Genomic DNA, 25748 nt, shown 5'->3' with positions numbered 1-25748 from the left:
GCTTTGGGGGGATACCTCACATCTAAACCATAACAAATATAAATGAGTAAAATGCTGGCTCTAAAAATGTGCTTTTGGCAAATAGTGGTATCTGTGGTGACCATATTCATCAAAGAAAAATGTGTTGTTTTATTAATGTGTCATAATTTCTTCTTTTTTTCAAATTCAGTTTAAATTCACAAATATTATCCCATATATATACAAAAGTAGTAAGGTTTGTGATAAAATTTTAGAATTTGGAATATGGATCATAAGTGAAAAACATCTTTTCATATAAAATATAGTATTAGAAACCTGATTCCACCTTCTTATTTATTGAATTCCTTCTATTATAAAATATAGGAACTTACTTTTTTTTTTTCCTATTTCCTCATGTGGAAAAAAAATACATTGTCTCAGGGTAATAGATTCAGACACAAATAACTAAAAATGTTGAGCTGGATTTATGCAGTCAGTTTTAGGAATCAGTTTTCCATCAGTAATAATTGATCAGTTTTATTGGTGTTAACGTAATTAGTATTGCAGAGTGTATGACCCAGCAGTGAAAGACCCCAGAGGCTCTGCTGCCTTCTATTTTGCTGCCCTGACTATCTTGCTTCCCTTCAACAACTTGTTCTGAATCAACTCTTTCTATATCCCTAACTAGGTCCTAACTGGAGAAGTAGGAATGCCATGGAACAGAATCCTGATAGGGGATAATCTAGGTGCTCTCATTCCCCTTAAACTTTGTTACCAGGTGACAATTATTCTGGGTTTTCTCACTGTGGGGAAAAGGCGTCAGAGATAGGAGAATGGCCGTGTTAAGAATGGTATGGGGAAGAGGTAGAATAGGGACCAAACTGTCCCATTTTACAAAAGATTACTGATTTTATTTATTTATTTAGCCATTATGGAGATCAAACCTGACACTTTGTGCATGTTAGACAAGCACTCTACCTCTGAGCTACATCTTTAGCCCAAGTATTATTGATTTTTTAAAATTAATTAATTTATTTCAATTAGGTATATATGACAGCAGAATTCATTTTGATTCACTGGACACAATTACAGCACAACTTTACATTTGTATAGTTGTACCCAATATAGTGTCACACATGTGCAGTCATATGTGTACCTAGGGTAATGATGTCTAACTCACTCCACATCTTTCCTGCCCCCATGCACCCTCTCTACCCTCCCTCCTCTTTGCCCAAAGTTCCTCCATTTTTCCCATGCTTACCCCTCCCCCTTATGGATCAGCATCCACTTATCAGAGAGGACATTCCACCTTTGGTTTTTTGGGATTGGCTTACTTCGCTTAGCATGATATTCTCCAACTCTATCCATTTACCTGCAAATGCCATAATTTTATTCTCTTTTAATACTGAGTAATATTTCATTGTGTATATATACCACAGTTTCTTCATCCATTTATCTATTAAAGGACATCTAGGTTACTTCCACAATTTAGCTATTGTGAATTGAGCTGCTATGAACATTGATGTGGCTGCTTTACTATAGAAGGAAAAGACCTCTACAATGAAAACTATAGAACTCTAAAGAAAAAAATTGAAGAAGACCTTAGAAAATGGAAAGATTTCCCATGCTTTTGGATAGGCAAAATTAATATTGTCAAAATGGCCATACCACCCAAACCACTATACAGATTTAATGTAATTCCAATTAAAATCCTAACATCATTCCTTATAGAATAGAAAAAGCAACCATGAAATTCATTTGGATTATTGATTTTTAAAAGCAATTTTCCTAGCATTATAGTCTTTTCATATTTGGATTTAGATAGACCTAGGATAAATCCTATATAGTTTCTAATAAGTTGCTTGTTTCAAACAAGTTATTTAGCAGATTTTAGTCTTTTAAATTTGCTCATTTATAGAATGATGATAACAACTCTTTTTAGGTTTGTCCTTTGGGATGAATATAGGAACTACTTAGTGGGTGCAGTCCCTTGAACATAGTAATTACTCACCTGATCTCCTGCTGGAATTACTTTCTACCAGGGCATTCACCTTACCTAAGGCACCTTGTGCAGCCACCATCTCTTTTTGTCTCTAGATAGTGAAAACATTAAACAGAAGAAGGAGAAAATGTTTTTGTCTTCATTAATGAATATCCAGTGTTATTTTGATTTATGGTCATTATAACTGACTGTGGGAATTATTTTATAATGGATTTAATGGACTACTATTATACCTTTTTTTTACATTGAATATTGGGAGAATTTATTTTTGAAGAATAAAATTAGTATTATAAAGATTAAAGGTTGAAATTTAAACAGATAATCTCCAGAACTTTGTTTTGGGTGTGTCTGTTTTTTGATCTGGTATATTGCAGTCCTGCTAATTGACTTTCAAGTTTGCAGAGTAATTTTAGCTTTGAATAAACTTTTGTCATCTGTGATTCAGAATGGTGTAAAGTAAGCAGAGCATTTGAAATTCAGCTTGATTTTCAAGTTTCTCAGGAGAGCAACTTGTATAACTAGTATAACTGTTAAAGTACCATTGTAACAAATAACCAAAAATATCATATTGATAGAATAAAAATTAGTTATTTTGCATTTTATATAAGAATACTTTACTGATGTGTATTAAATGAGTCCAGAATTCACAAGCATTTGATTAATAACATTAAGAATCTCTATCCAAAGCTTCCAACTTCTAAGTTTTAAAGTGGTCTGGTTTGATTTGGATTCTTTACGTAACCAAAAGAAAAATGTTCAGGAGTATTTTCTAATGCTCTTTAAGAATCTTTTTAATACCCTTTAAGAATAGAAATATTTCCCAGTGGCTCAGGAGGCGAATGGAGGCAGGAGGATCGCAAGTTCAAAGCCAGCCTCAGCAATTTAGCCAGGTGCTAAGCAATTCAGTGAGACCCTGTCTCTAATAAAATACAATAAATAGGGCTAGGGATGTGGCTCAGTGCTCAACTGTCCCTGAGTTCAATCCCTGGTACCCCCCAAAACAAACAAAACAAAAAGAATAGAAATATTCAGATCAGCAACCAACATGATCTAAAAACTTGTAACGTTTTTTTAGTATCTTTTTTTTTTCATTTTTACAGAGCTAGAAAATGTTTTCATAATTCTTATTATGGCTTATAAACAAAATCCCAACCTTTTTCTATATGCTGGGTCATTTGTTGGTATCTTTTTTTTTTTTTCATTTTACAGAGCTAGAAAATATTTTCTTAATTCTTATTATGGCTTATAAACAAAATCCCAACCTTTTTCTATATACTGGGTCATTTGTTTTAGCATGGTAATTTAAAATTTCAACTATGTTGTATTCAGCTTCACAGATTACTCTTGTTTATGTACAGCAACACACCCTAGGATACTGTGATAGAATATTCTCTTCTATTGGTAGGACCCAGCTACCAGTGGGAATATTTTGGTAGCCACTTCTCTTTTCTGTAGTCTCAACCTTATGAGCATTATTTAGAAATTCAATTTTCTTGCAGAGTATTTTATACTAAGACCTATAAAATATAGATTTATTTCTATTATGCTTTTGTAATTACACATAATATTTTTGTTAGACTGGGGACCTTATAAGGACCTGATTAAAACCTTCATGGTATTAATAAAATACCACTTTGTAATGACATGAGTAGAATGATTAATAATAGAATATGATGTGTTAGTTGGTAGTTTCTTCTTCAGTTTTATATTCCCAAATTCTTATATAATTTTTGGTCCAGCAATACTATTTCATATATTGTTGAGTCTACAAATACTTAGCAAATTTAGTTAAAACATTTGAATTGTGCATTAATGCCTTGGTCATCATGTTATTTATTTTAATATTTTTTCCAAACCACCCCATACATAAATACATACAAATATTTTATTCTTTTCTAGACAGTGTATTTCTGTGGTCTGTTGAGAATGATAATTAAAATAAATTACCATTGTTTGTAGTAGCTTTAAAATAATAATAATTGAGACTCACCTGAAACCTGATAGTATTTTAAACAGCTTTTTAAATTCTAATGTTGAGAAGTTTTTTAAATTATAGCACTTAAACCTCATTTAGGTGTGGTGCTGAAAATAGACTTCCTTTTAAGTTTTTCTTTAATTCCTGATAGTGCTTTTAAAGATGAGAATTTATAGACATAAAGTACTTTGACTAGGAAAGCACAGTTGATAGTGTATGATAAGACCAGTGGTACAAAATAGAAGATACAGAGGTAGACTCACATAAATACAGTTATCTCATACTAGACAAAAGCACCATAAACATACATTGGAGAAAAGATAGCCTTTTTAACAAATGGTGCTGGAAAAACTGGAAATCCATATGCAGCAAAATGATGTTAAATCTCTCTCTCTCACCTTGCACAAAACTCAAAGTGGATCAAGGACCTGTGCCTAATAGAAGAGAAAGTAGATCCATATCTTCATAATGTCACATTAGGACCTGACTTAACAAAACTACTTAAAGCATAAGAAATAAAATGAAGAATCAATACATGGGATAGATTCAAACTAAAAAGCTTCTTCTCAGCAAAAGAAAAAATAATTTGAAGAGAGAGTTTACAGAATGGGAGAAAATCTTTACCACATGCACATCATATAGAACACTAATCTTCAGGATATGTAAAGCACTCAAAAAAACTTAACACCAAAAATAAATAAATAAATAGCCAGCCCCATCAATAAGTAGTATTTTAATTTCAAATCTCTTTTCTTAATTATTTCTAAATCATGACAATGGGAACGTTAAATAAAATGGATGAACCTGAGCTTGGATGTTCTTTCCTTTTCTGCTCTGTTCCACAGTGCTCTCTGTAGTATTTCTTTCACACCTGCCCCTCTTATAAATGTTCTGTCTTTTGTTGTTTGCATTGAAAGCTGGTCAGTCAGCTAGGCACTGTGGCGCACACCTGTAATTCCAGCCATTTGGGAGACTGAAGCAGGAGAATCACAAATTTGAGTCCAGCTTCATCAACTTAGTAAGACCCTGTCTTGAAATTAAAATAATAAAGGAGTAGGAATGTTAGCTCAGGGGTAAAGGACCCCCGGGTTTAATCCCAGTACAAAAACAAAAACAAAGCTAGTCGATCAATAATTATTAACTATGTACCTTTATGTAGTGTCCCAGTCTTAGGTACTATAGGAAGAATTATACAACTAAGTCCCAACTTTTAAGTAATTTGATTAAAAGATCAAAATAACATATATACAGGACAATATAGTGAACTACCATCTGGAAATTTAATAGGATTTCTTTAAAAAGAGGGAAATGAGAAGTAATAATGGGTTTCAAAGAGAGCAAGTCTGCTGGGCAGAGTGGGTCGTAGGAATTTTGGTGGCTCCTTATTGGTATAAATGGGTATAGTGTCCAGTATTTTAAAAATTTGATATTTCAAACACCACAAACTGACCTACTGTATTTGGTATTTTTAAACTTTCATAATTCAAAAAATGTGTAACTTTGTTGTACAATGTTTAATTATGATAGAATGGATTTCTATAATCTATTAATTGCATTACGTTTTCCTTATACACATCAAAGTTCTCCTTTTCTTCCAAACTCATTTTAAATTCCTTGGTTGATTATCTTAATCACTCCCTTGCCTTGCTGCTTCTACTCTTTTCCATTTTTTTGTTGTTGTATTTACTAGTTAAAACAATCTGCTTAAATTCTGTTCTCAGTTCCCCACCCGCACCCATGTAGTTGAGTATATCTAGGGAATAATAAACAACTATGATCTCTGGTAGTACTTTAAATTCTTGAACATTAAGTCCAAGTTGCCCCTTAATGTCCCTCATCTGTTTGCTCTTCCATTTTCCTAGAATGCTATTTCATATTTTCTTTTTTCCTCAAAGCCCCAAAGTGTGCTCTTTCAGTTCTGTTCTTAGTAGGTGACTTTGTATCCTAATCACTGAAAAAATTGAAGCAAGGAGAAAATAATTTTTACCAGCTCCCACTTGCATCTATACCCTTAACTTCATTTGGGTCCTTTTATTCTATCTGCTCTCCTGCTCCATCACTAAACTATCTGTACTTCTGACTAGAGCATCCTTTCTACTTGTCCAGTAAATTCCATTTCTCCCTGTTTATATAAGAAAGTTGCCCCAGAAATTCTCTTTTTTCGTGTATCATCAAAATTGTTGGATTTTTTTACTCCCAGAATTCATTCATTTGGAAAATATTGAATGTTCACTGTGTGTCAGGCACTAAGAATATGTCAGTGGAGTTTACATTTTAGTTGAGGAGACAGACAATAAACAAGAAATATACTGTTTGTCATCTCATAAAAGTAGAGCAGATAAAAACTTGGGGAGTCATGTACATGGGGTCCAGATTGTATTAAAAAGAATGCCCAAGGTAGGCATAAATATGAAGATTAGAATTGATCTAAGACTTGAGGGAAGGCAGGGAGTCTTCTGTGGGGATATGTGAGGGAAAAGAATGCCAGGCAGAGGGCATAGCTTACCAAAAAGCCCTCAGTTGAGAGTACATCCCATTGTTGGAAAAAAAAAAAAATGCATGGTTGAAGCCCTGGTAACTGGCAGAGTGGTTTGAAAGAGTAAGGGGGAGGAGGTTAGATATTTAGTGGGGTAAGTGGGAGGACCAGATCATGAAGGATCCTAGGTGAACTTTTTCAAGGCCTCTGTCTTCTATTCTCTTTAAATAGTTTTTAATGTATTTTTAGTTGTTGATAGGCCTTTATTTTATTCATTTATTTGTATGTGATGCTGAGAGTCAAACCCAGTGCCTCACACATGCTAGGCAAGTGCTCTACCACTGAGCCACAACCCTAGCCCATGCCTTCTATTCTTAGTGAATTGAAACATATAGAATATTGTTGAGGATGTTCATTTTAAGATTTCTCATTGTTGAGGGTAAATTGAAATGAGGAGCAAGGAGAGCTGTTCTGAAGTTTTGATAGAGAATGATGGCTTAGTCTGAGGTAGTGCAAGTGGTGACAAGTGATCAGAAACTGGATTATGTTTTTCCAAGTAGAACCAGAAGGATAGCTGGAAGGAATGAACATGATGTGAGAAGAGAGGACTCCAAAGGGTTCCAAGTTTTTGGCTTTAGTTATTGAAAAGATGGAGATTTCATCATCTGAAATGGAGTAAGTCATCATGGAGGTTGGCAGAGAACGCAGGGTAGGAATGATCAGGAGTTCCTTTTTAGGACATGTCAGATATCTCACACAGTTGCTATTTTTAAATAACATATGTGGACTCTCAATATCTGAGCAGGAAGATTCTAGTTTTATGGCAGTGAGAGAGATTCAGGCATTGGGCAGTGAGAATCTGAAATAGAATTTCACTAGTGGAAAACCCAGGTAAAGGAAAGTATTAACCAACATCAAAAAAGAAGATCTCTTTCCATGTTTCAGTCTAGGTGTTGGGAAAATGAAGAAAGCCAGGAAAAATGGATTTAGAGGGAAAGATAATCAGTGGTTTCAGATATGGTACTAGTAATTCAACAAGATAGAAATGTTCTCTATATAAGTAAACATGTTTATCTTTTGGGGGTTGGGGCAGGATGAAACCTAGGGGCTCAGTCAAGCTAAGAACATGATCTGCCACTGAGCTATGCCCCTATTTTCTGATGTGTATTTTAAGATGGTGTTCCAGTTGGAATAAAGTTTGGATTTTGAAATTGACGAACTAAAAGGGGATGGCTAAAACCATGAAAGATTATTGGAAAAGAGAAGCTTGGTTGAATTATTTTTTTTTTTTTCAGTTTAAAGAGTCAATAAAGAATTAGTCTATTGTGAGTAATTACTTGGACGTTAAAACCAAAAATGTTGTGGTAGTTAATGGTTGTTAATGCTGGAGTAGGTAGTTGTTAATGATGGAAAAAGGACAAAACAGATAAGCACTGATGAATTTGTCATCTAGGAATAGGCTAATTTCTTTCAAAAGCATAGACAATCCTACCTTACCATTTCTGGGTATCTATGATCATTTATCTTCTAAAGTTCATTTCAAATGTACATCCATTAATAATAGCTGGTGTTTATTGAAAGTTTATTTTTTGTCATTATTATGCTAAGTATTACATGAATTTATTATAAGTCCCAGTGTTAATTCTGTGATATAGTTACTTTTATTTTTTCCCACTTGTTATTGAAGACCAGAGAAATAATTAACTTGTCCAAGGTTGTATAGTTACTGGCAGAAAAAGAAATTGAATTAGGCACACTGGTTTTAGAATCTATACTTTTATCTACAACACTATTCTTTTCTCTGAATTCTGCTTAGCTTCTTTGACTGGCTTTACCCACTGGATACCTAAGAATTTAGGCAGTGTATCTTATCAGAAGGTAGGATAAAATGAAATCCTCTTAAATAGATAAAAAATGTTATAAGACTATGCTAAGTGAAAAATGAGTGGTACAGTAATAAATAATGAGACTATAGATGAGGAAGTGGTGTTGTAAAATGGAAGGAGCAGAATTTGATCTGGACCTTAAAGAATGGGTATTACTTTGACTACTGGAGATAACATGGGTGGGATAGTGATATACTACAGATAGTAGTAACAGCTGGAGCAAAGGTATAAGTATAGGAAAGAACAAATTGTGTTTTGTGAAAATAATCCAGTTTAGCTGATTTGGCGGAATGGCAGTGGGTTAAAAAGGAATACCAATGTAAGGTTGTGAATAACTTTGAGCAGAGATCCATGGAAAGCTGTGAGGTTGTGCTAGGTTTTGTTTAAAACAGAACTCTGTAGTTCTGCTTACTTCATGGTGTAAATATGTGTGTATATATTAAAGAAATAATTTATTTTCTTTCTAGAATGTCAGTTAATGAAAACAGAACGACCAAAGCCAAACACATTTATTATCAGATGTCTCCAGTGGACCACCGTTATAGAGAGAACATTTCATGTAGATACTCCAGAGGAAAGGTAAAAAAAAACTTGTTTTCTTCATTTTATGAAACAGCAACACTCAATCTAAAAGTGTATTTGTATCTGACTTCATCATTTATAAACATATTTATTAAATATATTTGCAAAATGCTCTAGTCTATTATTTAGGTTCTGGAATAATACATATATAACTGTGGTTCACAGAATTGTAAACTGAACCTCTAGGAATGCTGGAAGATATACTTCTTCAGAGAATACAGAATATTTAATGATTAAAATAAAAACTAAAATATTTTTATGATCATACTGTCTTTTAAAAAAAATTTATAATTGTGTTAGTATTGGAAATCTGACATACAAGTGATAGTAAAAGGTTTTAAGTAGCTTGTGCTTATAGATTAATTCTAAATAATTGCCTGGAGAATTCATTGAGAAGGTTTTCAAGATTTGTAATAAGCTCAGTGGTACAGGTATGGGATGGGAGTTATACTTGGATTAATAGCATTGCTATCATCTTTGCCAAATCAAGTAGCAGCACATATCAGGAACTAGCTCATCAACTCCATCAGGACCATATTTCCATTGTCCCTATCTGTAGTCAAGTTTTGCACCCACCTTCCCACCTCCTTGTTTTGTCTTGATACTCTTTTATTGGGTGGCCTGATAAATGAGTTAGGTCTAGCAAACAATGATAAAATTTTCTGCACATATGTTAACATATTTGATCCTAGGCAACAATTTTGTGAAGTTAGCTATTGTTAGCCTTATTTTCCAAATGAATACAGTAAATTTTGTTATAACAGGTTTCTCTAAGATTTTAATAAAAACAAAAACAACCTTTTAAAAAAATTCTAATAAATGGTAAAGGGATTTTTTCTTTTTTTTGTAGTTGTTTGTTTTGTTTTGTGCAGTGAGTGCTGAGGATTAAACTCAGGTCCTTACATATACCAGACAAGTACTCTACTACTAAGCTACAAATCCAGTTCTTTAGTGTTATTTTAATAAAGCTTTTTGATCAATAGAGTAAGTTGTGATATATGATTTCTTTAGGAAATATAGAAAATAAAGAAAAATAGGGGCATAGAAATTAGTAATACTTCTAATTCTATAGTTAGTATTTAATATTAATATATTCTTTTCTACACTTTCAATATTATTCTTTGCTGATGTGTTTAAGTCTTTAATGTACACATAGTTCTTTGTCTCTTGTGGACTTAGGTAGGTCCCCTAGCTATACACTTACATATCTCTTGGAACCTTTTATACCAACTACATCATGACTGTAATCTTTATTTGCTTTCCTCACTAGACTGTAAGCTTCTTGACAGTAAGAAGCATGTCTTCCTTACTTTCTTTTCTATTTTTTTAATCTTCAGCACATGGTTCAGGGTCTGACATAATATTTATTGACTGGTGAATGAGTGAAACTCTCCTTTGTCAGTGTTTGTTCTTTGAATATATTCTTTTAGTGGAACATCTCATTGAAGCATGACTTATTTTTCCATTTGTGTTTACTAAGCTGGATTTTTTTTCAACTATACCATTTTATTTTACATATATATATTTTTTAATTTATATATGACAACAGAATGCATTATAATTCTTATTACACATATAGAACCCAATTTTCATATCTCTGGTTGTATACATAGAATATTCACACCAATTCGTGTCTTCATACCTGTACTTTGGATAATAATGTTCATTACATTCCACCATCGTTAAATACCCCACAAAGCTGGATTTAAGCCAAATCTTAAGACTTTAAAATTCTTTGCTATTTCTGTAATATAACACTATTCCACTGAACAATCAATTTTCATTTGCATTTGTGATTAGAAGAAAAAACAGTTTTAGTGGAAATGAAAAACGGCATGTTTATTTTTACTGTTGGGACATGCTACTACTCTGTATTCATCTAGAATATGATGTTTGGAGTTTTATAGAACTTTAATGTCAGTGAAGATTTAGGGAAGTTCAAAAAGTTAGAAAAACTATTTTCAGTATTCTGTCACCAGTCTAAATGTAAGTTAAATGTATGTATCTAATCTTTTTTATGCATGATATAAGATTGCCAATGATATAAGATTGGTCTGTTCTAAATAGTGAGCTTATTAGGTCTTAGTAAATAAGAAATTCTTTTCTCTCAGATGGATGATAGCACATAGACAAATACTTGGGCTTTTAGATTTTTATTTTGTAATATTTTCTTGATCTTTCTGTCATTCTAGTACTAGCACTGCATGGTTTTAATTAGAGAAGCTTTATAAAACTTTCAGTTTGTAATTAAACAACATTTCCCATATTATTTTTAAACCAAAATGCTCTTAGCTGTTCTTCTGCATTCATTTTTAAAAAATTTGTTATTTTTAGATATACATGACAGTGGAGTATATTTTGACATATTTTACATACATGGAGTGTAACTTATTCTAGTTAGGATCCCATTCTTGTGCTTGTGTATGATGTGGAATTTCACTGGTGGTGTATTCATATATGAACATAGGAAAGTGATGTCCAGTTCATTCTACTGTCTTTCCTATTCCCATTACCCGTCCCTTACCTTCGTTCCCCTTTGTCGAATCCACTGAACTTCTATTCTTCCTTCCTTGCTTGTTGTGTGTTAACATCTACATATCAGAGAGAACATTCAGACTTTGGTTTTTTGGGACTGGCTTATTTCACTTAGCATGATAGTTTCCCAATCCATCCATTTGCAGACAAAGGTCATGAAGTCTTCTTTATGGCTGCTTTGGAGAAATATATATATATATATAATCACATTTTCTTTCTCCATTCATCTGGTTGGTTCCATAGCTTAGCTATTGGGAATTGAACTACTGCATTTATTTTTTAAATTTTCTTATTTTAACTGATGCATCAAAACATGAAAATTGTACGTATTAATGGGATACTCTGTAATGTTTTGATATATGTATAAATTGTGTGATATTTAAATCAGGTTTAACCTCAAACATTTATCATTTTCTTAAGGTAAAAACTATCAAAATTCCTTCTTCTAGGTTAACCTATTGTACATTTGAAAAAGGTAGAAGAAGCATACTAGAGCTTCTTGCTTATACCTAGTGGTAACCTAGTACTCATTGATCAACCTTTCCCTGTCCCTTCCTGCCCACTATTATCCCTGAACTCTGATGATCACCATTCTACTCTCAATTTCTATGAGGTTAATTTCTTTAGATCCCATATGCATGAGATTATGTGATACTTTCTGTGCCTGGATTAATTCACTTAACATAATGATCCCCAGTTCCAAATACCTTGGATTGTCTTAAATAATATGATTTCTTTTCTTTTATTTAAGACTAAAGAATATTCCATTATATGTGTATATCATATTTTCTTTATCCATTCATGTTGATAGACACTTAGATTGTTTCCACCTCTTTGTTATTGTGAATAATGCTACATTTAACATGGGAGGGCATATATGTCTTTTGAGTTTCTCATTTCAGTTCTTTGGATAAATACCCAGGATTTGGATTGCTAGATCTTATGGTAGTTCTATTTTCAATTTTTAAAGGAATCTCCGTATTGTATTCTATACATGACTGCTGTGTTATACATTCCCATAGGGTTTCAGTTTTTCCACATCTCTGCTGACACCTATTATTATTATTGTTTTTATAATGACTATCTTAGCAGTGTGAGGTATTATCTCACTGTAATTTTTGACTTGCATTTCCCTGATGATAGTAATGCTGTATATCTTGTCATATACCTGTGGGTCACTTGTGTGTCTGCTTTGGAGAAATGTCCATTTTTAAGTTGGGTTATTTGGTTAGGTTATTTTTGTCTGTTTGGCTATTGAATTGTAGAACATATATACACACATGTATTTATATCCCCTTTTCAGATGTATGTTTTTTCATATAGTTTACTCACATTCTTAGTTTGTTTCCTTTGCTCCACAGAAGCTTTCTGATTGATGTAGTTCTACCTGTCTATATTTATATATGTTGCCCACACTTTTGGTATTAGAGTTGAGATTATTGCCAACATCAAAGTCATATAAGTGACCTCTCTATTTTCTTCTAGGAGTTCTATTGTCTCAGGCTAATGCAAATTTAATGTTTAATCCATGTGACTTGGTTGGGTTTTGTATAGATAAGGCTCAAATTTCATTAATTTGCACATTGATATCCAGTTTTCCTAGCATGATTTTTTATTAGAGATTATAGTTATCATAGTAGTTGGGTTCATTTTGTCAAAATCATATATGCATGGAATTTGATTTACTCCATTTTAGTCCCCATTTTCCCCACTTTTCCCTTCCCCTACTCCCTCGTCTCCTTCTCCTATCTCTGCTGATCTTCACTCATTTATTTATTTTTGATTTGTGCTTTCTACATAAGGTGTATCTGTATAAGCACCTAATATGATTTTGTTAAATTAATTCCACATTTCCTCCCCTTTGTCATCCTTCCTGATCATCTTCTACTCCACTGATCTTCCCTACAATTTTATTGATATTTAATTCTCACCTTTTTTTCTCTAGCTTCTATATAAGAGAGAACATTCTATCCTTGATTTTCTGAGTCTGTCTTATTTCACTTAACATTATGTTCTCCATTTCAATCCATAATTTCATTCTTCTTGATGACTGAGTAAAATTCAATGTGTATATATACCACATCTATCAAGAGGCATCTGGACTGATTCTATAATTTGGCTATTGTGAATTTCCCTAGCACCATTTCTATTTTTTTATTTTTATTTTTTATTCTAATTTGTTATATATGACAGCAGAATGCATTACAATTCATATTACACATATAGAGCACTATTTCTCGTATCTCTGGTTGTACACAAAGTATATTCACACCATTCTTTTTTGAATTTTATCTTATTTTTTATTCTGATTTGTTGTATATAACAATGGAATGCATTACAGTTTATATTACATATATAGAACACATTTTTTCATATCTGTGGTTATATTCAAAGTATATTTACACCATTCATGTCTTCATACATGTACTTTGGATAATTGTGTCCAGTCACATTCCACCAACATTTTTAACCCCATACCCCCTTCTTTCCCCTCCCACCCCTTCACCCTGTCTAGGATTTGTCTGTTCCTCCCATGTTCTCCCTCCCTTCCCCACTATGAAACAACTTGATGCTGGTTGTTTTAATGAATCATAATAATAGCCATTATTTATCAGGTGGTTAGTATGTGCCCAAAACTGTTAAAACACTTAATGAACTAGATTTTTTTAAAGTCATTTTTTTGAAATTTATATAATGTACAATTTACCCCATTTAGTTTTATAGTTATATGAATTTTGATAACACAAATATAAAATATAAAAAATGACAACACATATATATGGATATATAGTACTACTATCAAGATACAGAATATGTTACCTTGTTCTCCTTTACTTCTTTTTTTTAAACAAATAGAGAAATTAATTTTGATATGTTTTCGTTTAACCCAATGGATTAATATATAATAACCCAATATAATTTGCAAAGAAAATAATTGTTAGTAAGATATTTCATGTTCATTTCCTTTGTCCTAGTAATTCTTTGGACTCTAATGTCTATTTAATAATTAGCATACCTCAATTGCCACCTCATTTCATACTGGACACATTTCAAATACTGAGTGGCTTCATGTAACCAATGGCTGCCCTATTGGCTCCTCTCTCCCTCTTTCACCCTTTGATGAGACATATGCTGTAGGCTGCATGATAAGTCCCCTTGTTATGTGGTTTCTTGTTGAGTTCCATCAGAAAGGGACACCAAAGAGATGAATTTAGAATATATAAGAGTAGAGAGAAGTGTTTTATTCCTCCCTATATGACACTATTAGATTGTGAGTTGCTTTATACATGCTTTTGGTGGGAATAACTTCAGTTAGGTCACTTTCTCCTACAAGATTTTCATAATGGATCTCTTATTTCACCTCCTACCTCTTCAAGTTTATAGAAGGAAAGGTGCTTCTCAAAATTTGTTAGTTACCCTCAACCTGGCCCTTACCTTTATATATACCTTATTAAACAATTTTCACTCTGATTGATCTTTTTCACCCTTGAATCTTGAATAATGGATTTTAAATTATAAGAGAGTAAAATATACCTCATCTCATATCACAGGCAATGTGATACCAGATTAATTATATATTAAAATATTAAATATTTTAAAATTTAATATTTTAATATAAAATTCTAAAACTTTTAAAGAACATATTTGTATAACTTTGTGAAGTGAAATGGAAAACAAAAAATATGAATTTTAAAAAACCTGAAAAATTAGATGATATTGTAGTTAAAATTTTTATGAGTAAAAATTTATCCAAAAGAGTTGAAAGAGACATGGATTGTATTACAGGCCATTTTTATTTATTTTTGATATTTAGCTTGATTTGGTTTCTTCTTTGGTTGGCTTCTCCTTTATTGTAGTTCTTCCCTTTGAAGGTTTTCATTGTTGTTTTTTATTTTCTCCTTGTGGAATATTTTGCCAAGAATGTTATGTAGTGCAGGCTTTCTTGCTGTAAATTCTTTTAGCTTTTGTTTATCATGGAAGGTTTTTATTTCATTGTCAAATTTGGAGCTCAGTTTTGCTGGATATAAGATTCTTGGTTGGCATCCATTATCTTTTAGAGCTTGGTATATGTTGTTCCATGTTCTTCTAGCTTCAAGATTCTGGGTTGAAAATATCCTAAGATCTGAATTAGTCTTTCTTTATAGGTAATCTGATTTTTCTCTCTTGTAGCCTTTAAAATTCTACGCTACTCTATATACTAGGCATTTTCATTATAATGTGTCTTGATGTAGATCTGTTGTAATTTTGTACATTTGGTATCCTGTAGGCCTCTTGTATTTGATTTTCCAGTTCATTCTTCATACTTAGGAAATTGTCTGCTATTATTTCATTGAAGAGATTGTGCATTCCTTTGGTTTGAATCTCTGAACCTTTTTCTCTCCCAATAAGTCTTAAATTTGGTCTTTTGATGTTATCCCATAATTCTTGAATATTCTGTTCATGGTTTCTTACTGTCTTCACTGTGAGGTCAACTTTATTTTCAAGATTGTATATTTTGTCTTTATTCCTGAGGTCCTAACTTCCAAGTGATCTTGGTTTGTTTGGGGCACGTTCTTCCCTTGCTTTTTCATGATGACTATGAGTCTTCCTCTTTTGCAGTGTACATCTGAGTTATGACAACTTCTGCCCTATTGTATTATAGTGTCCCTCTATGTCACCAATACCTCACTTTTAAGGGAGAGATCAATATTACAGCACTCAGTGTACCCAATGTGCAGCCATAGATCAGTTAGCTTCTATTTTTACATTTACAGTTTTGTTGCTATAATCAGAAATGTCTTCTACCTTATAGTCAATAGGTTTGTGTAATGGTTTACAGTTTCTAATGTAGAAGGGGGTCTGGGAGGTTGGCTGAGATGTTTATGAAGTAGGATGTTAGAATATGGAGATATTAGATTATATGACAAGTAAGAGGGTAATCATAAGAAGTTGACTGTCAGTAGGAGAAACAAAGAGACCAGGCAATCCATGCAAGACTCCCTGTTACCTCAGCAATAGGATAACTGTTAGCACCCCTAGTAGAGATACCTTTGGTGCAGCCAGACCCACAGGGACCTTGGTGACTTCTTACCAGGTCCTCATTTTTGTCCCTTGATACAAGTGATGATATCCCAGCTTTGTGGTGGTGGCAGCCTCAAGCCTATATGTACTCTGATGTTGGGCTGTGGAGCCATGCTTCAGTGAATAAGGAACCCCAGCACAGGGTGGCTCACTACATATCTCTGGGCCCAGGACAGGCCTCTCCTCCTTATCTCCAGCAGTGGTATGGTGAGTGGGCCTCTCCTCCCGATCTCTGGCATATTCACACCATTCTTGTCTTTCTACATGTACTTAGGGTAATGATGTCCATCTCGTTCCACCATCTTTTCTAAACCCATTCTCCTCCCTTCCCCTCCCACCCTTTTTAACCTATCTAGAGTTTGTCTTATCCTCCCATGATCCTACTCCCAGCCCCACTATGAATCAGCTTCTTTATATCAGAGAAAACATTCAACATTTGGTTTTTAGGGATTGACTAACTTCATTAGCATTGTAGTCTCCAACTGCATCCATTTACCTTCAAATGCCATGATTTTATTCTCTTTTATTGCTGAGTAATATTCCATTGTGTATATATACCACATTTTCTTTGTCCATTTATCTACTGAAGGGCATCTAGGTTGGTTCCACAGTTTATTGTGAATTGCATAGCATCATTTCTTAAAGAGACCATCCTTTCAGCTTTATTCATTCATGGTATCCTTATGGAAGATCATTTGACTATATATGCATGATTTTATTTCTGGACTGTCTTTTGTTCCATTGGTCTATTTCTGCCTTTATGCCAGCACCATGCTGTGTTTCAATTATTGTACTTTTCCAGTGTGTTGTGACATCAGGAAGTGTGAGGTTTTCAGCTTTTTTCTTTCCAATATTCTTTTGGCTCTTTGGGATCCGTTATGGTTCCATATCAGTCTTAGCCTTGCTTTTTACTGCTTCTGCGATAATGGCACTTTGATTTTGATAGAGATTGCATTGAATATGTTGATCACTTTAGGTAGTATTGACATTTAACAATAATAAGTCTTCCACTTCACGAATGTGAAGTGTTCTGTTTATTTCTGCTTTTAATTTCTTTCAGCAATGTTTTTTGGTTTTCAGTGTGTAAGTCCTTTGCCTCCTTTGGTAAGCTTATTCCTAAGTGTTTTGTTCTTTTCAATGCTCTTGTGAATGGGATTTGTTTTACTTCATTCAGATTGTTATCACAAATATCCTAAAGTAGGTAGCTTATAAATAATAGAAACAATTGTCACAGTTCTGGAGGCTGGGAAGGCCAAAGTTAAGGTGCTCCCAGAGTCATTGTCTGATGATATTGAAGGCCTTCTTCATGGTTCATTGAAGATATTTTTTTTCTCTGTGTTCTTGCATAGTGGAAGGGACAAAGGAGCTCTCTGTAATTTCTTTTATAGGGTCATCAACCCTTTTCATGAGTACCTTACCATCCTATTTACAGTATCCCAGTACCATCACCTTTGTTATTATGTAGGCTAAACAATTATTCTTTTGCAGATCTAACATTGTGATAATAACAAATTTTGTTTATTCCCGAGAGTCTTATCTGTCATATTTCTGTTTAAAAGAAGATTGAACAATTTCCATCTTAGCAAATACACTTCGTTTTTTTCTCTGCCTTCAATGAATGCACTATAAATTATTTACTGATAAGTATGTTTTTTAAAACATGTATTTTTTTATGTCATATATGACTACCAACATTGTGAGCTGAGGTTAATTTTCTTACAGCTAATCACTATCAGTGTTGCAATGATGAATGCTACACTTATACCCCATACAGAGAAACATCTGTATGTGCATGTGTATGCTCACCCCATGTTCCAGCTGTATTGATCTACAAGTATTGATTGTATACCATGCTTTTACATTTCTGTAGTTTATGCTTGCCCTTTTGCCCCTATCACCAATAATACCTAATCTCCTTTGCTTGTCTTTTTCTCTATACCAACTTATCTTATACATCTACATTCAAGAATCACCTCTCTCCTGGGTGTTTTCATCACATATTTACATTGTCTTTATTAGAGCAACCAGTGTATTTATGTGTATTTTATATCATTTTGTCTGTAAATATTATACTTATTCATAATGCCAAGATTTCCCATAACAGAATTTTAAGTACTTCATAAATCATTGCTTATTTGAGCATTAATAACACACATATATTAGATGTTTTATTGAACATTCATTAGTAAGTAAATAAATAGCTTGTGAAATCTCTTTGGTAATTTTTGTAAATAGTACTTTAAAAAGAATGTGCTTGCTTCATAAGAGTCACATTCTGTATTTTAAATTGATTCCATTTTCCAGCATTACTTCAAAGATTGGATACTCTATTTCAGTTAATGAGGTACTTTGGCCCACTATGCTTCTGTAGACCCTACACCCAGTATGCTATAAGGCTTTGGTTTGGTTACTGCTTTGGTTATGGTTAATCAGTAATTAGGGCCAGTAGTTCAACTGAAAATTGCTACAAAAGCTAGACCAAAAGACAATTTTTTTTTTTTTAGAGGACATCAGAGAGCTAGTAAGATTAAAGATTTATGGGGCCAATACTTCATGGAAGAAAAATCTCACAATGAGTTCACTCTTCCTTAGTGGGAGCTATTAGTTCCAAAAAAGGTTATCTTGAGATTTGAGTAGCTCCTATACCTGGGAGCTGTGTTTCAGAATTCTAGGACCTGCCAAAGAGAAAACATGGTACCTTAAAGAACTGTAGCCTTTCTTGAAAAATTGTGCTCAATATGCGTAATATGGAATGAATTGTATCCTGCCATCATGTTTAACAATTAGAATAAATAAATTTAAGAAGAACTATACCTTTTAAGTAAGGGTAAATGAAATTAGACTTACCTTTGGAGAATTGAAACTAGTTTTAAATTACTATAGTTCTGAAATTGTATTAAATTTGTCCAGTTTAAGTAGTCTTTTAAGAGCCTGTTAAAAGCAAATGTAAACACTTTTTAACTGAAGATTATATACAAGCAGGACTCATAAAATTTTTTATGTACAATGTCTGTGACTCATCCAAAAATCGATATACATAGATTTTTAAAAATATGTTAAAACTAAAGATGGGAAAAAACAAAAAACAAGTAATGGAATTAGATTCCAAGAAGCTTCCATAGCTCCAGATAATGGAACTATGTAGCAGTCATTTAAAAAACTGTGTACCAGTGTGTTCAGAATGTTGGGATGGGAGGAGATTCAATAGAAAAACTACAGGAAGGACCCAAATGGAAACTCTAAAATTGAAATAAAATATTTATAATTACAAGTCTAGTAGATGGTTTTGGGGAAGGGAGGGGACATGGGGTAATTAATGATGATGGAATGTGATGATCATTATTATCCAAAGTTACAAGTATGAGGACACGAATTGGTATGAATATACTATGTATACAACCAGAGATATGAAAAATTATGCTCTATATATGTAATAAAAATTTAATGCATTTTGCTGCCATATATAAATTAAAAATTACATAAAAATAGTAAATTAAACCTCACATTAGAGGAAATTAGTGAACTTCTCTGAAGATAGGTCAGAACAGAATGTCCAGAATGAACACTTGAAGTAATAATATATAAATTCAGGTTGAGACAAAAAAAGGATTTAATTTCTTCTTAGATTGCTATATATACTAAGTCAAAGGTTCGTGTTATAGTTTGAAGAATAACTGCTAAGAGGATGTTGATAGTGTGATGAAGATGACTACCAAGCTAATGAGAAGAAAAATGGAATTAAAAAACTCAATCTGGAGTACATTACATAAGTGAACTGCATAAAAATAAGAATGCCCATAAAAGATGACAGATCAGAGGAATCTATGCTATTATAGCAGCTGCCCAAGAACAATTGAAACAACACTTCTGTGGTGGCAAACTGAGGTAGGAAGAGGGTGGGAAAATGATGGTAGGCATCTCAGTGAACTAGCAGCTAGATTAAACCGAATATACCAGTTTCTAAAATAGAAGAACCAATAATAAAGGTGACAGCATTGGTCATTTCAGCAGATACAGTTAAAGCATTTGGTAAAAATCAGCATTTCCTAACAAAAAGATGTGACTGACTAGAAATAGAGGGAAACTTAATGGATAGGGATAGAGTGAAAAAACAAAACAAAACTTCACTTCAGTTCCCATAGTATTCAAGGGTAAAAGGCCCAAAGCTGTTTCCCTAGCTTCTTTTTTTAAAAAAAAATATTTATTTTTTAGTTGTACTTGGACACAATACTTTATTTATTTTTATGTGGTGCTGAGGATCGAACCCAGGGCCTCGCACATGCTAGACGAGTGCTTTGCCTCTAAGCCACAACCCCAGCCCCGTCCCTAACTTCTTAAACAAAGTGAGAGTGTCTGGTCTTTTCATTTTTTATTTAACACTGTACCGAAGGTCTGATCTGAGGTAATTGTGGATCTAACGTGTAAAAGGGATACAGATTGGAAAGAAAGAAGTAAAACTGCTCTTAGTTGCGGACAGTATAGTTGGCTTGTGTGGAAAATTCAGAAAAATAAAACTTATTCGAAACATTATATGAAGTAAAGCTCAAGTGTACAAAGTCAAAATGTAAAAGTCAATTACATTTCTAAGTACAAGTAAAAAATATTAGGAATTGGGCTGAGAATGTATCTCAATTGGTAGAGTGCTTATCTAGCAGGTGCAAAGCCATAGGTTCATTCCCTAGCACCAGTAAGTAAGTAAGTAAGTAAATAAATAGTACACACACAAACTGTATCTTAAAGAATTAGAAATTAAATATATTTTTAAAACTTCTATAATAGTATAAAATCATACCTAGGAATAAATTCAATTAAAAATGGCCAAGATCTTTACACAGAGAATTAGAAGCATTGCATTGGGAAATTAAAGCTCTAAATATATGGAGAGTTATACAGCATTCATGGATTCAAAGCCTTAATTAATTAATTAATTAATGCAATTCTTCTACCAAAATTCAGCTACAAATTTAATACAGTTCCATTCTACTGGACTTGAACAAAGAAGCTGATTTTAAAATTTTTGCAGGGAAGAAAAACCCTGATATTACCATAGCACAAAAAAATTGAAAAAAAATAAAGCTTGATAGAGCCTGAGACTTTTTTTTTTTTGCAGTACTGGGAACGAAACCCAGGGCCTCATGCATACTAGGCAAGCCCCCTGCCACTGAACTATATCCCAGCCCTTGAGACTTATTTTTTTTTAAGCAACAAACTCTGCCCACGTGCCCTCCTTTCTCCCTTCCTTTCTTCCTTCCTTCCTTCCTTCCTTTCTTTCTTCCTACAACTCACCTATAATCTGGGAATAGTTTAAAAGTTTTGGTTTTGAAAAATCTTGTTAAAATTGTTGGATCACTTAAAGATCTTGAGTCTGCTTGCAGTAGACTTGCAGTAGCTAAACAAAACATTAACAGAAAACTGCAGCAAACTTTTGAGGGTCAGTTTACTTAATAGGATGTATAAAAACAATTAAAATTTAACTGTAGTTTTAAATAATTTTAAGTGTATTTTAAATACTTTTTTCACCTCTTTTACTTTATTATCTCCAAGTAAATGCTACTTCTGACATTAGGCATATTATTGAAATACTTTTAGAATTATTTTCACCTTGGGGTGATGGTAAAAAGCAGTGGAGGGCTATCCAGGAATATACTATAATTGTGTTGATTTCATTTTTTATGAAATATTTAAAGTATCATCATCATCTTTAATGAGAACTTTAACTCAATTTTATAGGGAAGAATGGACAGAGGCTATCCAGGCTGTTGCAGACAGACTACAGAGGCAAGAAGAAGAGAGAATGAATTGTAGTCCAACTTCACAAATTGATAATATAGGAGAAGAAGAAATGGATGCTTCTACAACCCATCATAAAAGAAAGGTAGAAAATAGTATTAAATACTTTCCTATTAGCACAATATCTATTTCTTTGAAAGAAATAATGTTGATATTATCTCCTTTTTCATGACATCAATTCGCTGAAAGAACCTGATTAGATATTTTTTGTTTGGTTTGGTTTGGTACTAGGGATTGAACCCAGGGGTGCTTAACCTCTGAGCCACATCACTAGTCCTTTTTTCATTTTGGGATGGGGGTCTCTCTAAGTTGCTTAAGGTCTTGCTAAGTAGCTGACACTGGCCTTGAACTTGAAATCCTTCTGCCTCAGCCTCCCAAGCCCTGGGAATACAACCACATGCCACCACGCCTGGCCTTCAACAATCCCATTCCTGAGGACAGAGCCCTCATTATGTAATCACTCCCCCAAAGTCTCCACCACCTAAGACCATCATCTTGGGGGTTAGGTTTTAATATATGAATTTGGGTTGGAGGACTCCTACATTCAGAGGACTCCTACATTCAGACTATATGGTAGATGATGATGTATATTTCATAGTGGAGCTCACATATTTATTTATCATTATTTATCTTGGCATGGTGGTGCATGTTTGTAATGCCAGTGACTTGAGAGGGCAGGGTAGGACAATTGCAAGTTCAAGCATCAGAAATTTTGTGAGACCCTCAGCAATTGGTGAGACCTTGTCTGAAAAACCTAAAAGGCCTATGGATGTATCTCAGTGGTAAAGTGCTCCTGGATCCAGTCCCCAGTACCACAAAAAATACAATAAAATAAATAAAATAAAACATTGGCCACTGGTTCAGTTTTGAGGATGGCCTAATCCCTCCATTGCAAATAGTATTTCCCTCTGTAACTAGAAAGTAATTAATGTGTAGTTATTTTGGCATTACATAAATGTCCAATTCTCCACCTGCTCATTTTCCTGGTGATTTTAAACTAATTAACAGTCCTTGCCTGAATCAGTAATTTTTTAAGGTTTATAAAATAATGATGTTCAAATTCTGCATTATTCTGTTAAGTTTCTAGTCAATGATTATCCTAAAATACAGTTTTAAGTAGAAAGATTAAAAAAAAAAAGGAAGAATGCTGAAACTATCATTTGCAGAGAAATGTCAGCCAGTTTTCCTATGTATGCATATGAGTGTTTTTTTATCCATACAAATCTGCAATGTTTGTTACTTAAAACCAAATAAGTGACCAGCACTTTAGCACTGAATACTGACAGGGATCATGAGGGAGATGTGAAAGATATCCCCTTATATGATTTTTATGAATTGCATTTTCTCTAATATTTTAGAACCTTCAAAATGAAGTTTTCTCTTAGGATTTAGTCCTTTTTCATTTGGCATTTTATGTTGTCTTAAAAGCCAAAGCAGAATGGCTCTGGATATACTTTCTGCATGGTGCCTTCAACTTCACTAAAGTCAGCTGGGAAGAGCAATCTTGAAAATGTTAGCTTTTTTTTTTTTTTTTTTTTTTAATAGCAGCTACTGAGCCAGTGAGGAAAACAGTGTCTTCTTTTCCTAGGTACTCTAGAATAAATACCAGTTTATATTTTTAGGAATTGTAAATAATGTTTTTTACTGCTATACACAATTGAAATACAACTTTCTTAATTAAAAAACGGTAGGTTAAAGCCAGATGTGGTGGCATACTTCTATAATCTCAGCAGTTTGTGAGGCTGAGGCAGGAGGATTGCAAGTTCAAAGCCAGCCTCAGCAATTTAGCAAGGCCCTAAGCAACTTAGCAAGACTCTGTCTCAAATAAGAGAAGGGCTGGGGATGTGACTCAGTGGTTAAATGCCCCTGGGTTCAATCCCTGGTACTAAAACAAGAACAAAACTGTAGGTTAAGATGAATCTGAAGATCTGGGTGTTGAAAACAGTCCAACATGTCATTTCTCTAAATACCTTTTAGAATATGTTTGATATGTTAATCTTCTTCAAGTAGGAAAACACAAATATTAAAGGTATTTTCCTTGGGATTTGGCTTGTATGTGGGTATGTTTTTTGTTTTGTTTGTTATTATTTTGACAGTTTTGCGGCTTGAACTAGGCCCTCATGTATGCTAGGGAAGTGCTACCTAACCCAAAATTTGGTATTAGAACAGTGAATAAGAACTCTTTGGGTTGAAGTGTGTGAGTTTGAATCCTCACTCTTGAGCTAGGAGAGGTGGCCTACACTTATAAACCCAGGTACTCAGTAGGCTGAGTTGGGAGGATAACTGAGTTGAAGACCAGCCTAGGCAATATTAGTGAGATCCTGTCTCCAGAAATTGTAAAAAAGGGATGTAACTCAGTGATAGTTTGCCTAGCATTCACAAGCCTCTAGGCCCAATCCTTAGTACCACAGTAAAACAAACAAGTAACAACAACAACAACAATTCTGTCTCTTCCATGTGCTAAATGTATGAACCTGGTGAACAGCACAACTTAGAGTTTATCCTTATGTGAAATTTTGATTTAATTAGACAATACCCTGAACTTGATCTAAGCCAAATGTCTGTGAATCTTTTCTGTTGACTTACTTTCTATTCTTTGGTTGAACTGAATATCTCTTAAGTTAGTTTAGCTCACTTTTTCTCCAGTCAAAAAGTAAAACTCTAGGTTTATCCACTTATTCAGAGATTTTCTTTTTTTAAAAAAAAGCTTCTTTTCATGTGAGTAAACACATGTATACAGCTTGAAATTTGACTATGATGATGAATTTAAAGTCAGGTCCCAGTTAATTTCATCTTTTAAATTATAGATGAGATAAAAAATTTAAAATAAGATACACCAGCTATAACCATTTTAATTTTCTGAAATTTTTGAAAATCTGGTTAACATATTAATAAAATATTGTTAACACAGTTTGAAAATGGGAAATTTGTAACACCGTAACTTGAAGTTCTATGTCTAGTGGATGGAAGGATTTTTTATGTGAATATGAAATTTAAAAGAAAAACTTTAAAAAGAGAAAAAATTTGAAAGAGACAAAAGTGGAAAAATATATGAGGATTTTATTGTGGTGGTGGTGGTGATGATGATGATGATGATGATTTGGTACCAGGTATTGAACCCAGGGGCACTTAATCACTGAGCTATATCTTTGGTCCTTTTTATTTTTGAGACAGAGTCTCACTAAGTTGCTTAGGGCCTTGCTAAATTGAGGCTGGCTTGAATTTGCAATCCGCCTGCCTCAGCCTCCCAAGCTGCTGGGATTATAGGCATGTGCCACCATGCCCGGTTAATTATATTTTTTGTTAAAAATCTGGCTATAAATGACAATAAAGGCATAATATTTTTCCTTTTTCACAATTATCAATGTGGATATTCTTATAATTCATCCTCTTTACTAAATTTCATATATTAACATTTCTTATATGCTTATTTTGTGGTAGGCTTTGAGCACTAAGGGAAAAAAATTCTAATTCAGTGTTACA

General features: G+C 33.4%; 1 protein-coding gene across 5 annotated transcripts in view; it reads left to right on the top strand.

Moving 5' to 3' along the window:
• The window catches only part of Akt3 (AKT serine/threonine kinase 3), a 282729-nt gene that overhangs the window by 137763 nt on the left and 119218 nt on the right, over positions 1-25748 (top strand). For all 5 annotated transcript variants that reach the window (XM_076832053.1, XM_076832051.1, XM_076832056.1 and 2 more), the window contains 2 exons: positions 8765-8876; positions 22206-22350. In XM_076832053.1, the coding sequence (XP_076688168.1) occupies positions 8765-8876; positions 22206-22350 (257 nt within the window). The remainder of the gene's footprint in view (positions 1-8764; positions 8877-22205; positions 22351-25748) is intronic.

The sequence above is a fragment of the Callospermophilus lateralis genome, chromosome 13, assembly GCF_048772815.1.
Source record: "Callospermophilus lateralis isolate mCalLat2 chromosome 13, mCalLat2.hap1, whole genome shotgun sequence".
Classification (NCBI taxonomy): domain Eukaryota; kingdom Metazoa; phylum Chordata; class Mammalia; order Rodentia; family Sciuridae; genus Callospermophilus; species Callospermophilus lateralis.
The sequence above is the reverse complement of the archived record's forward strand: the minus strand, read 5'-3'. Positions and strand labels throughout refer to the sequence as shown.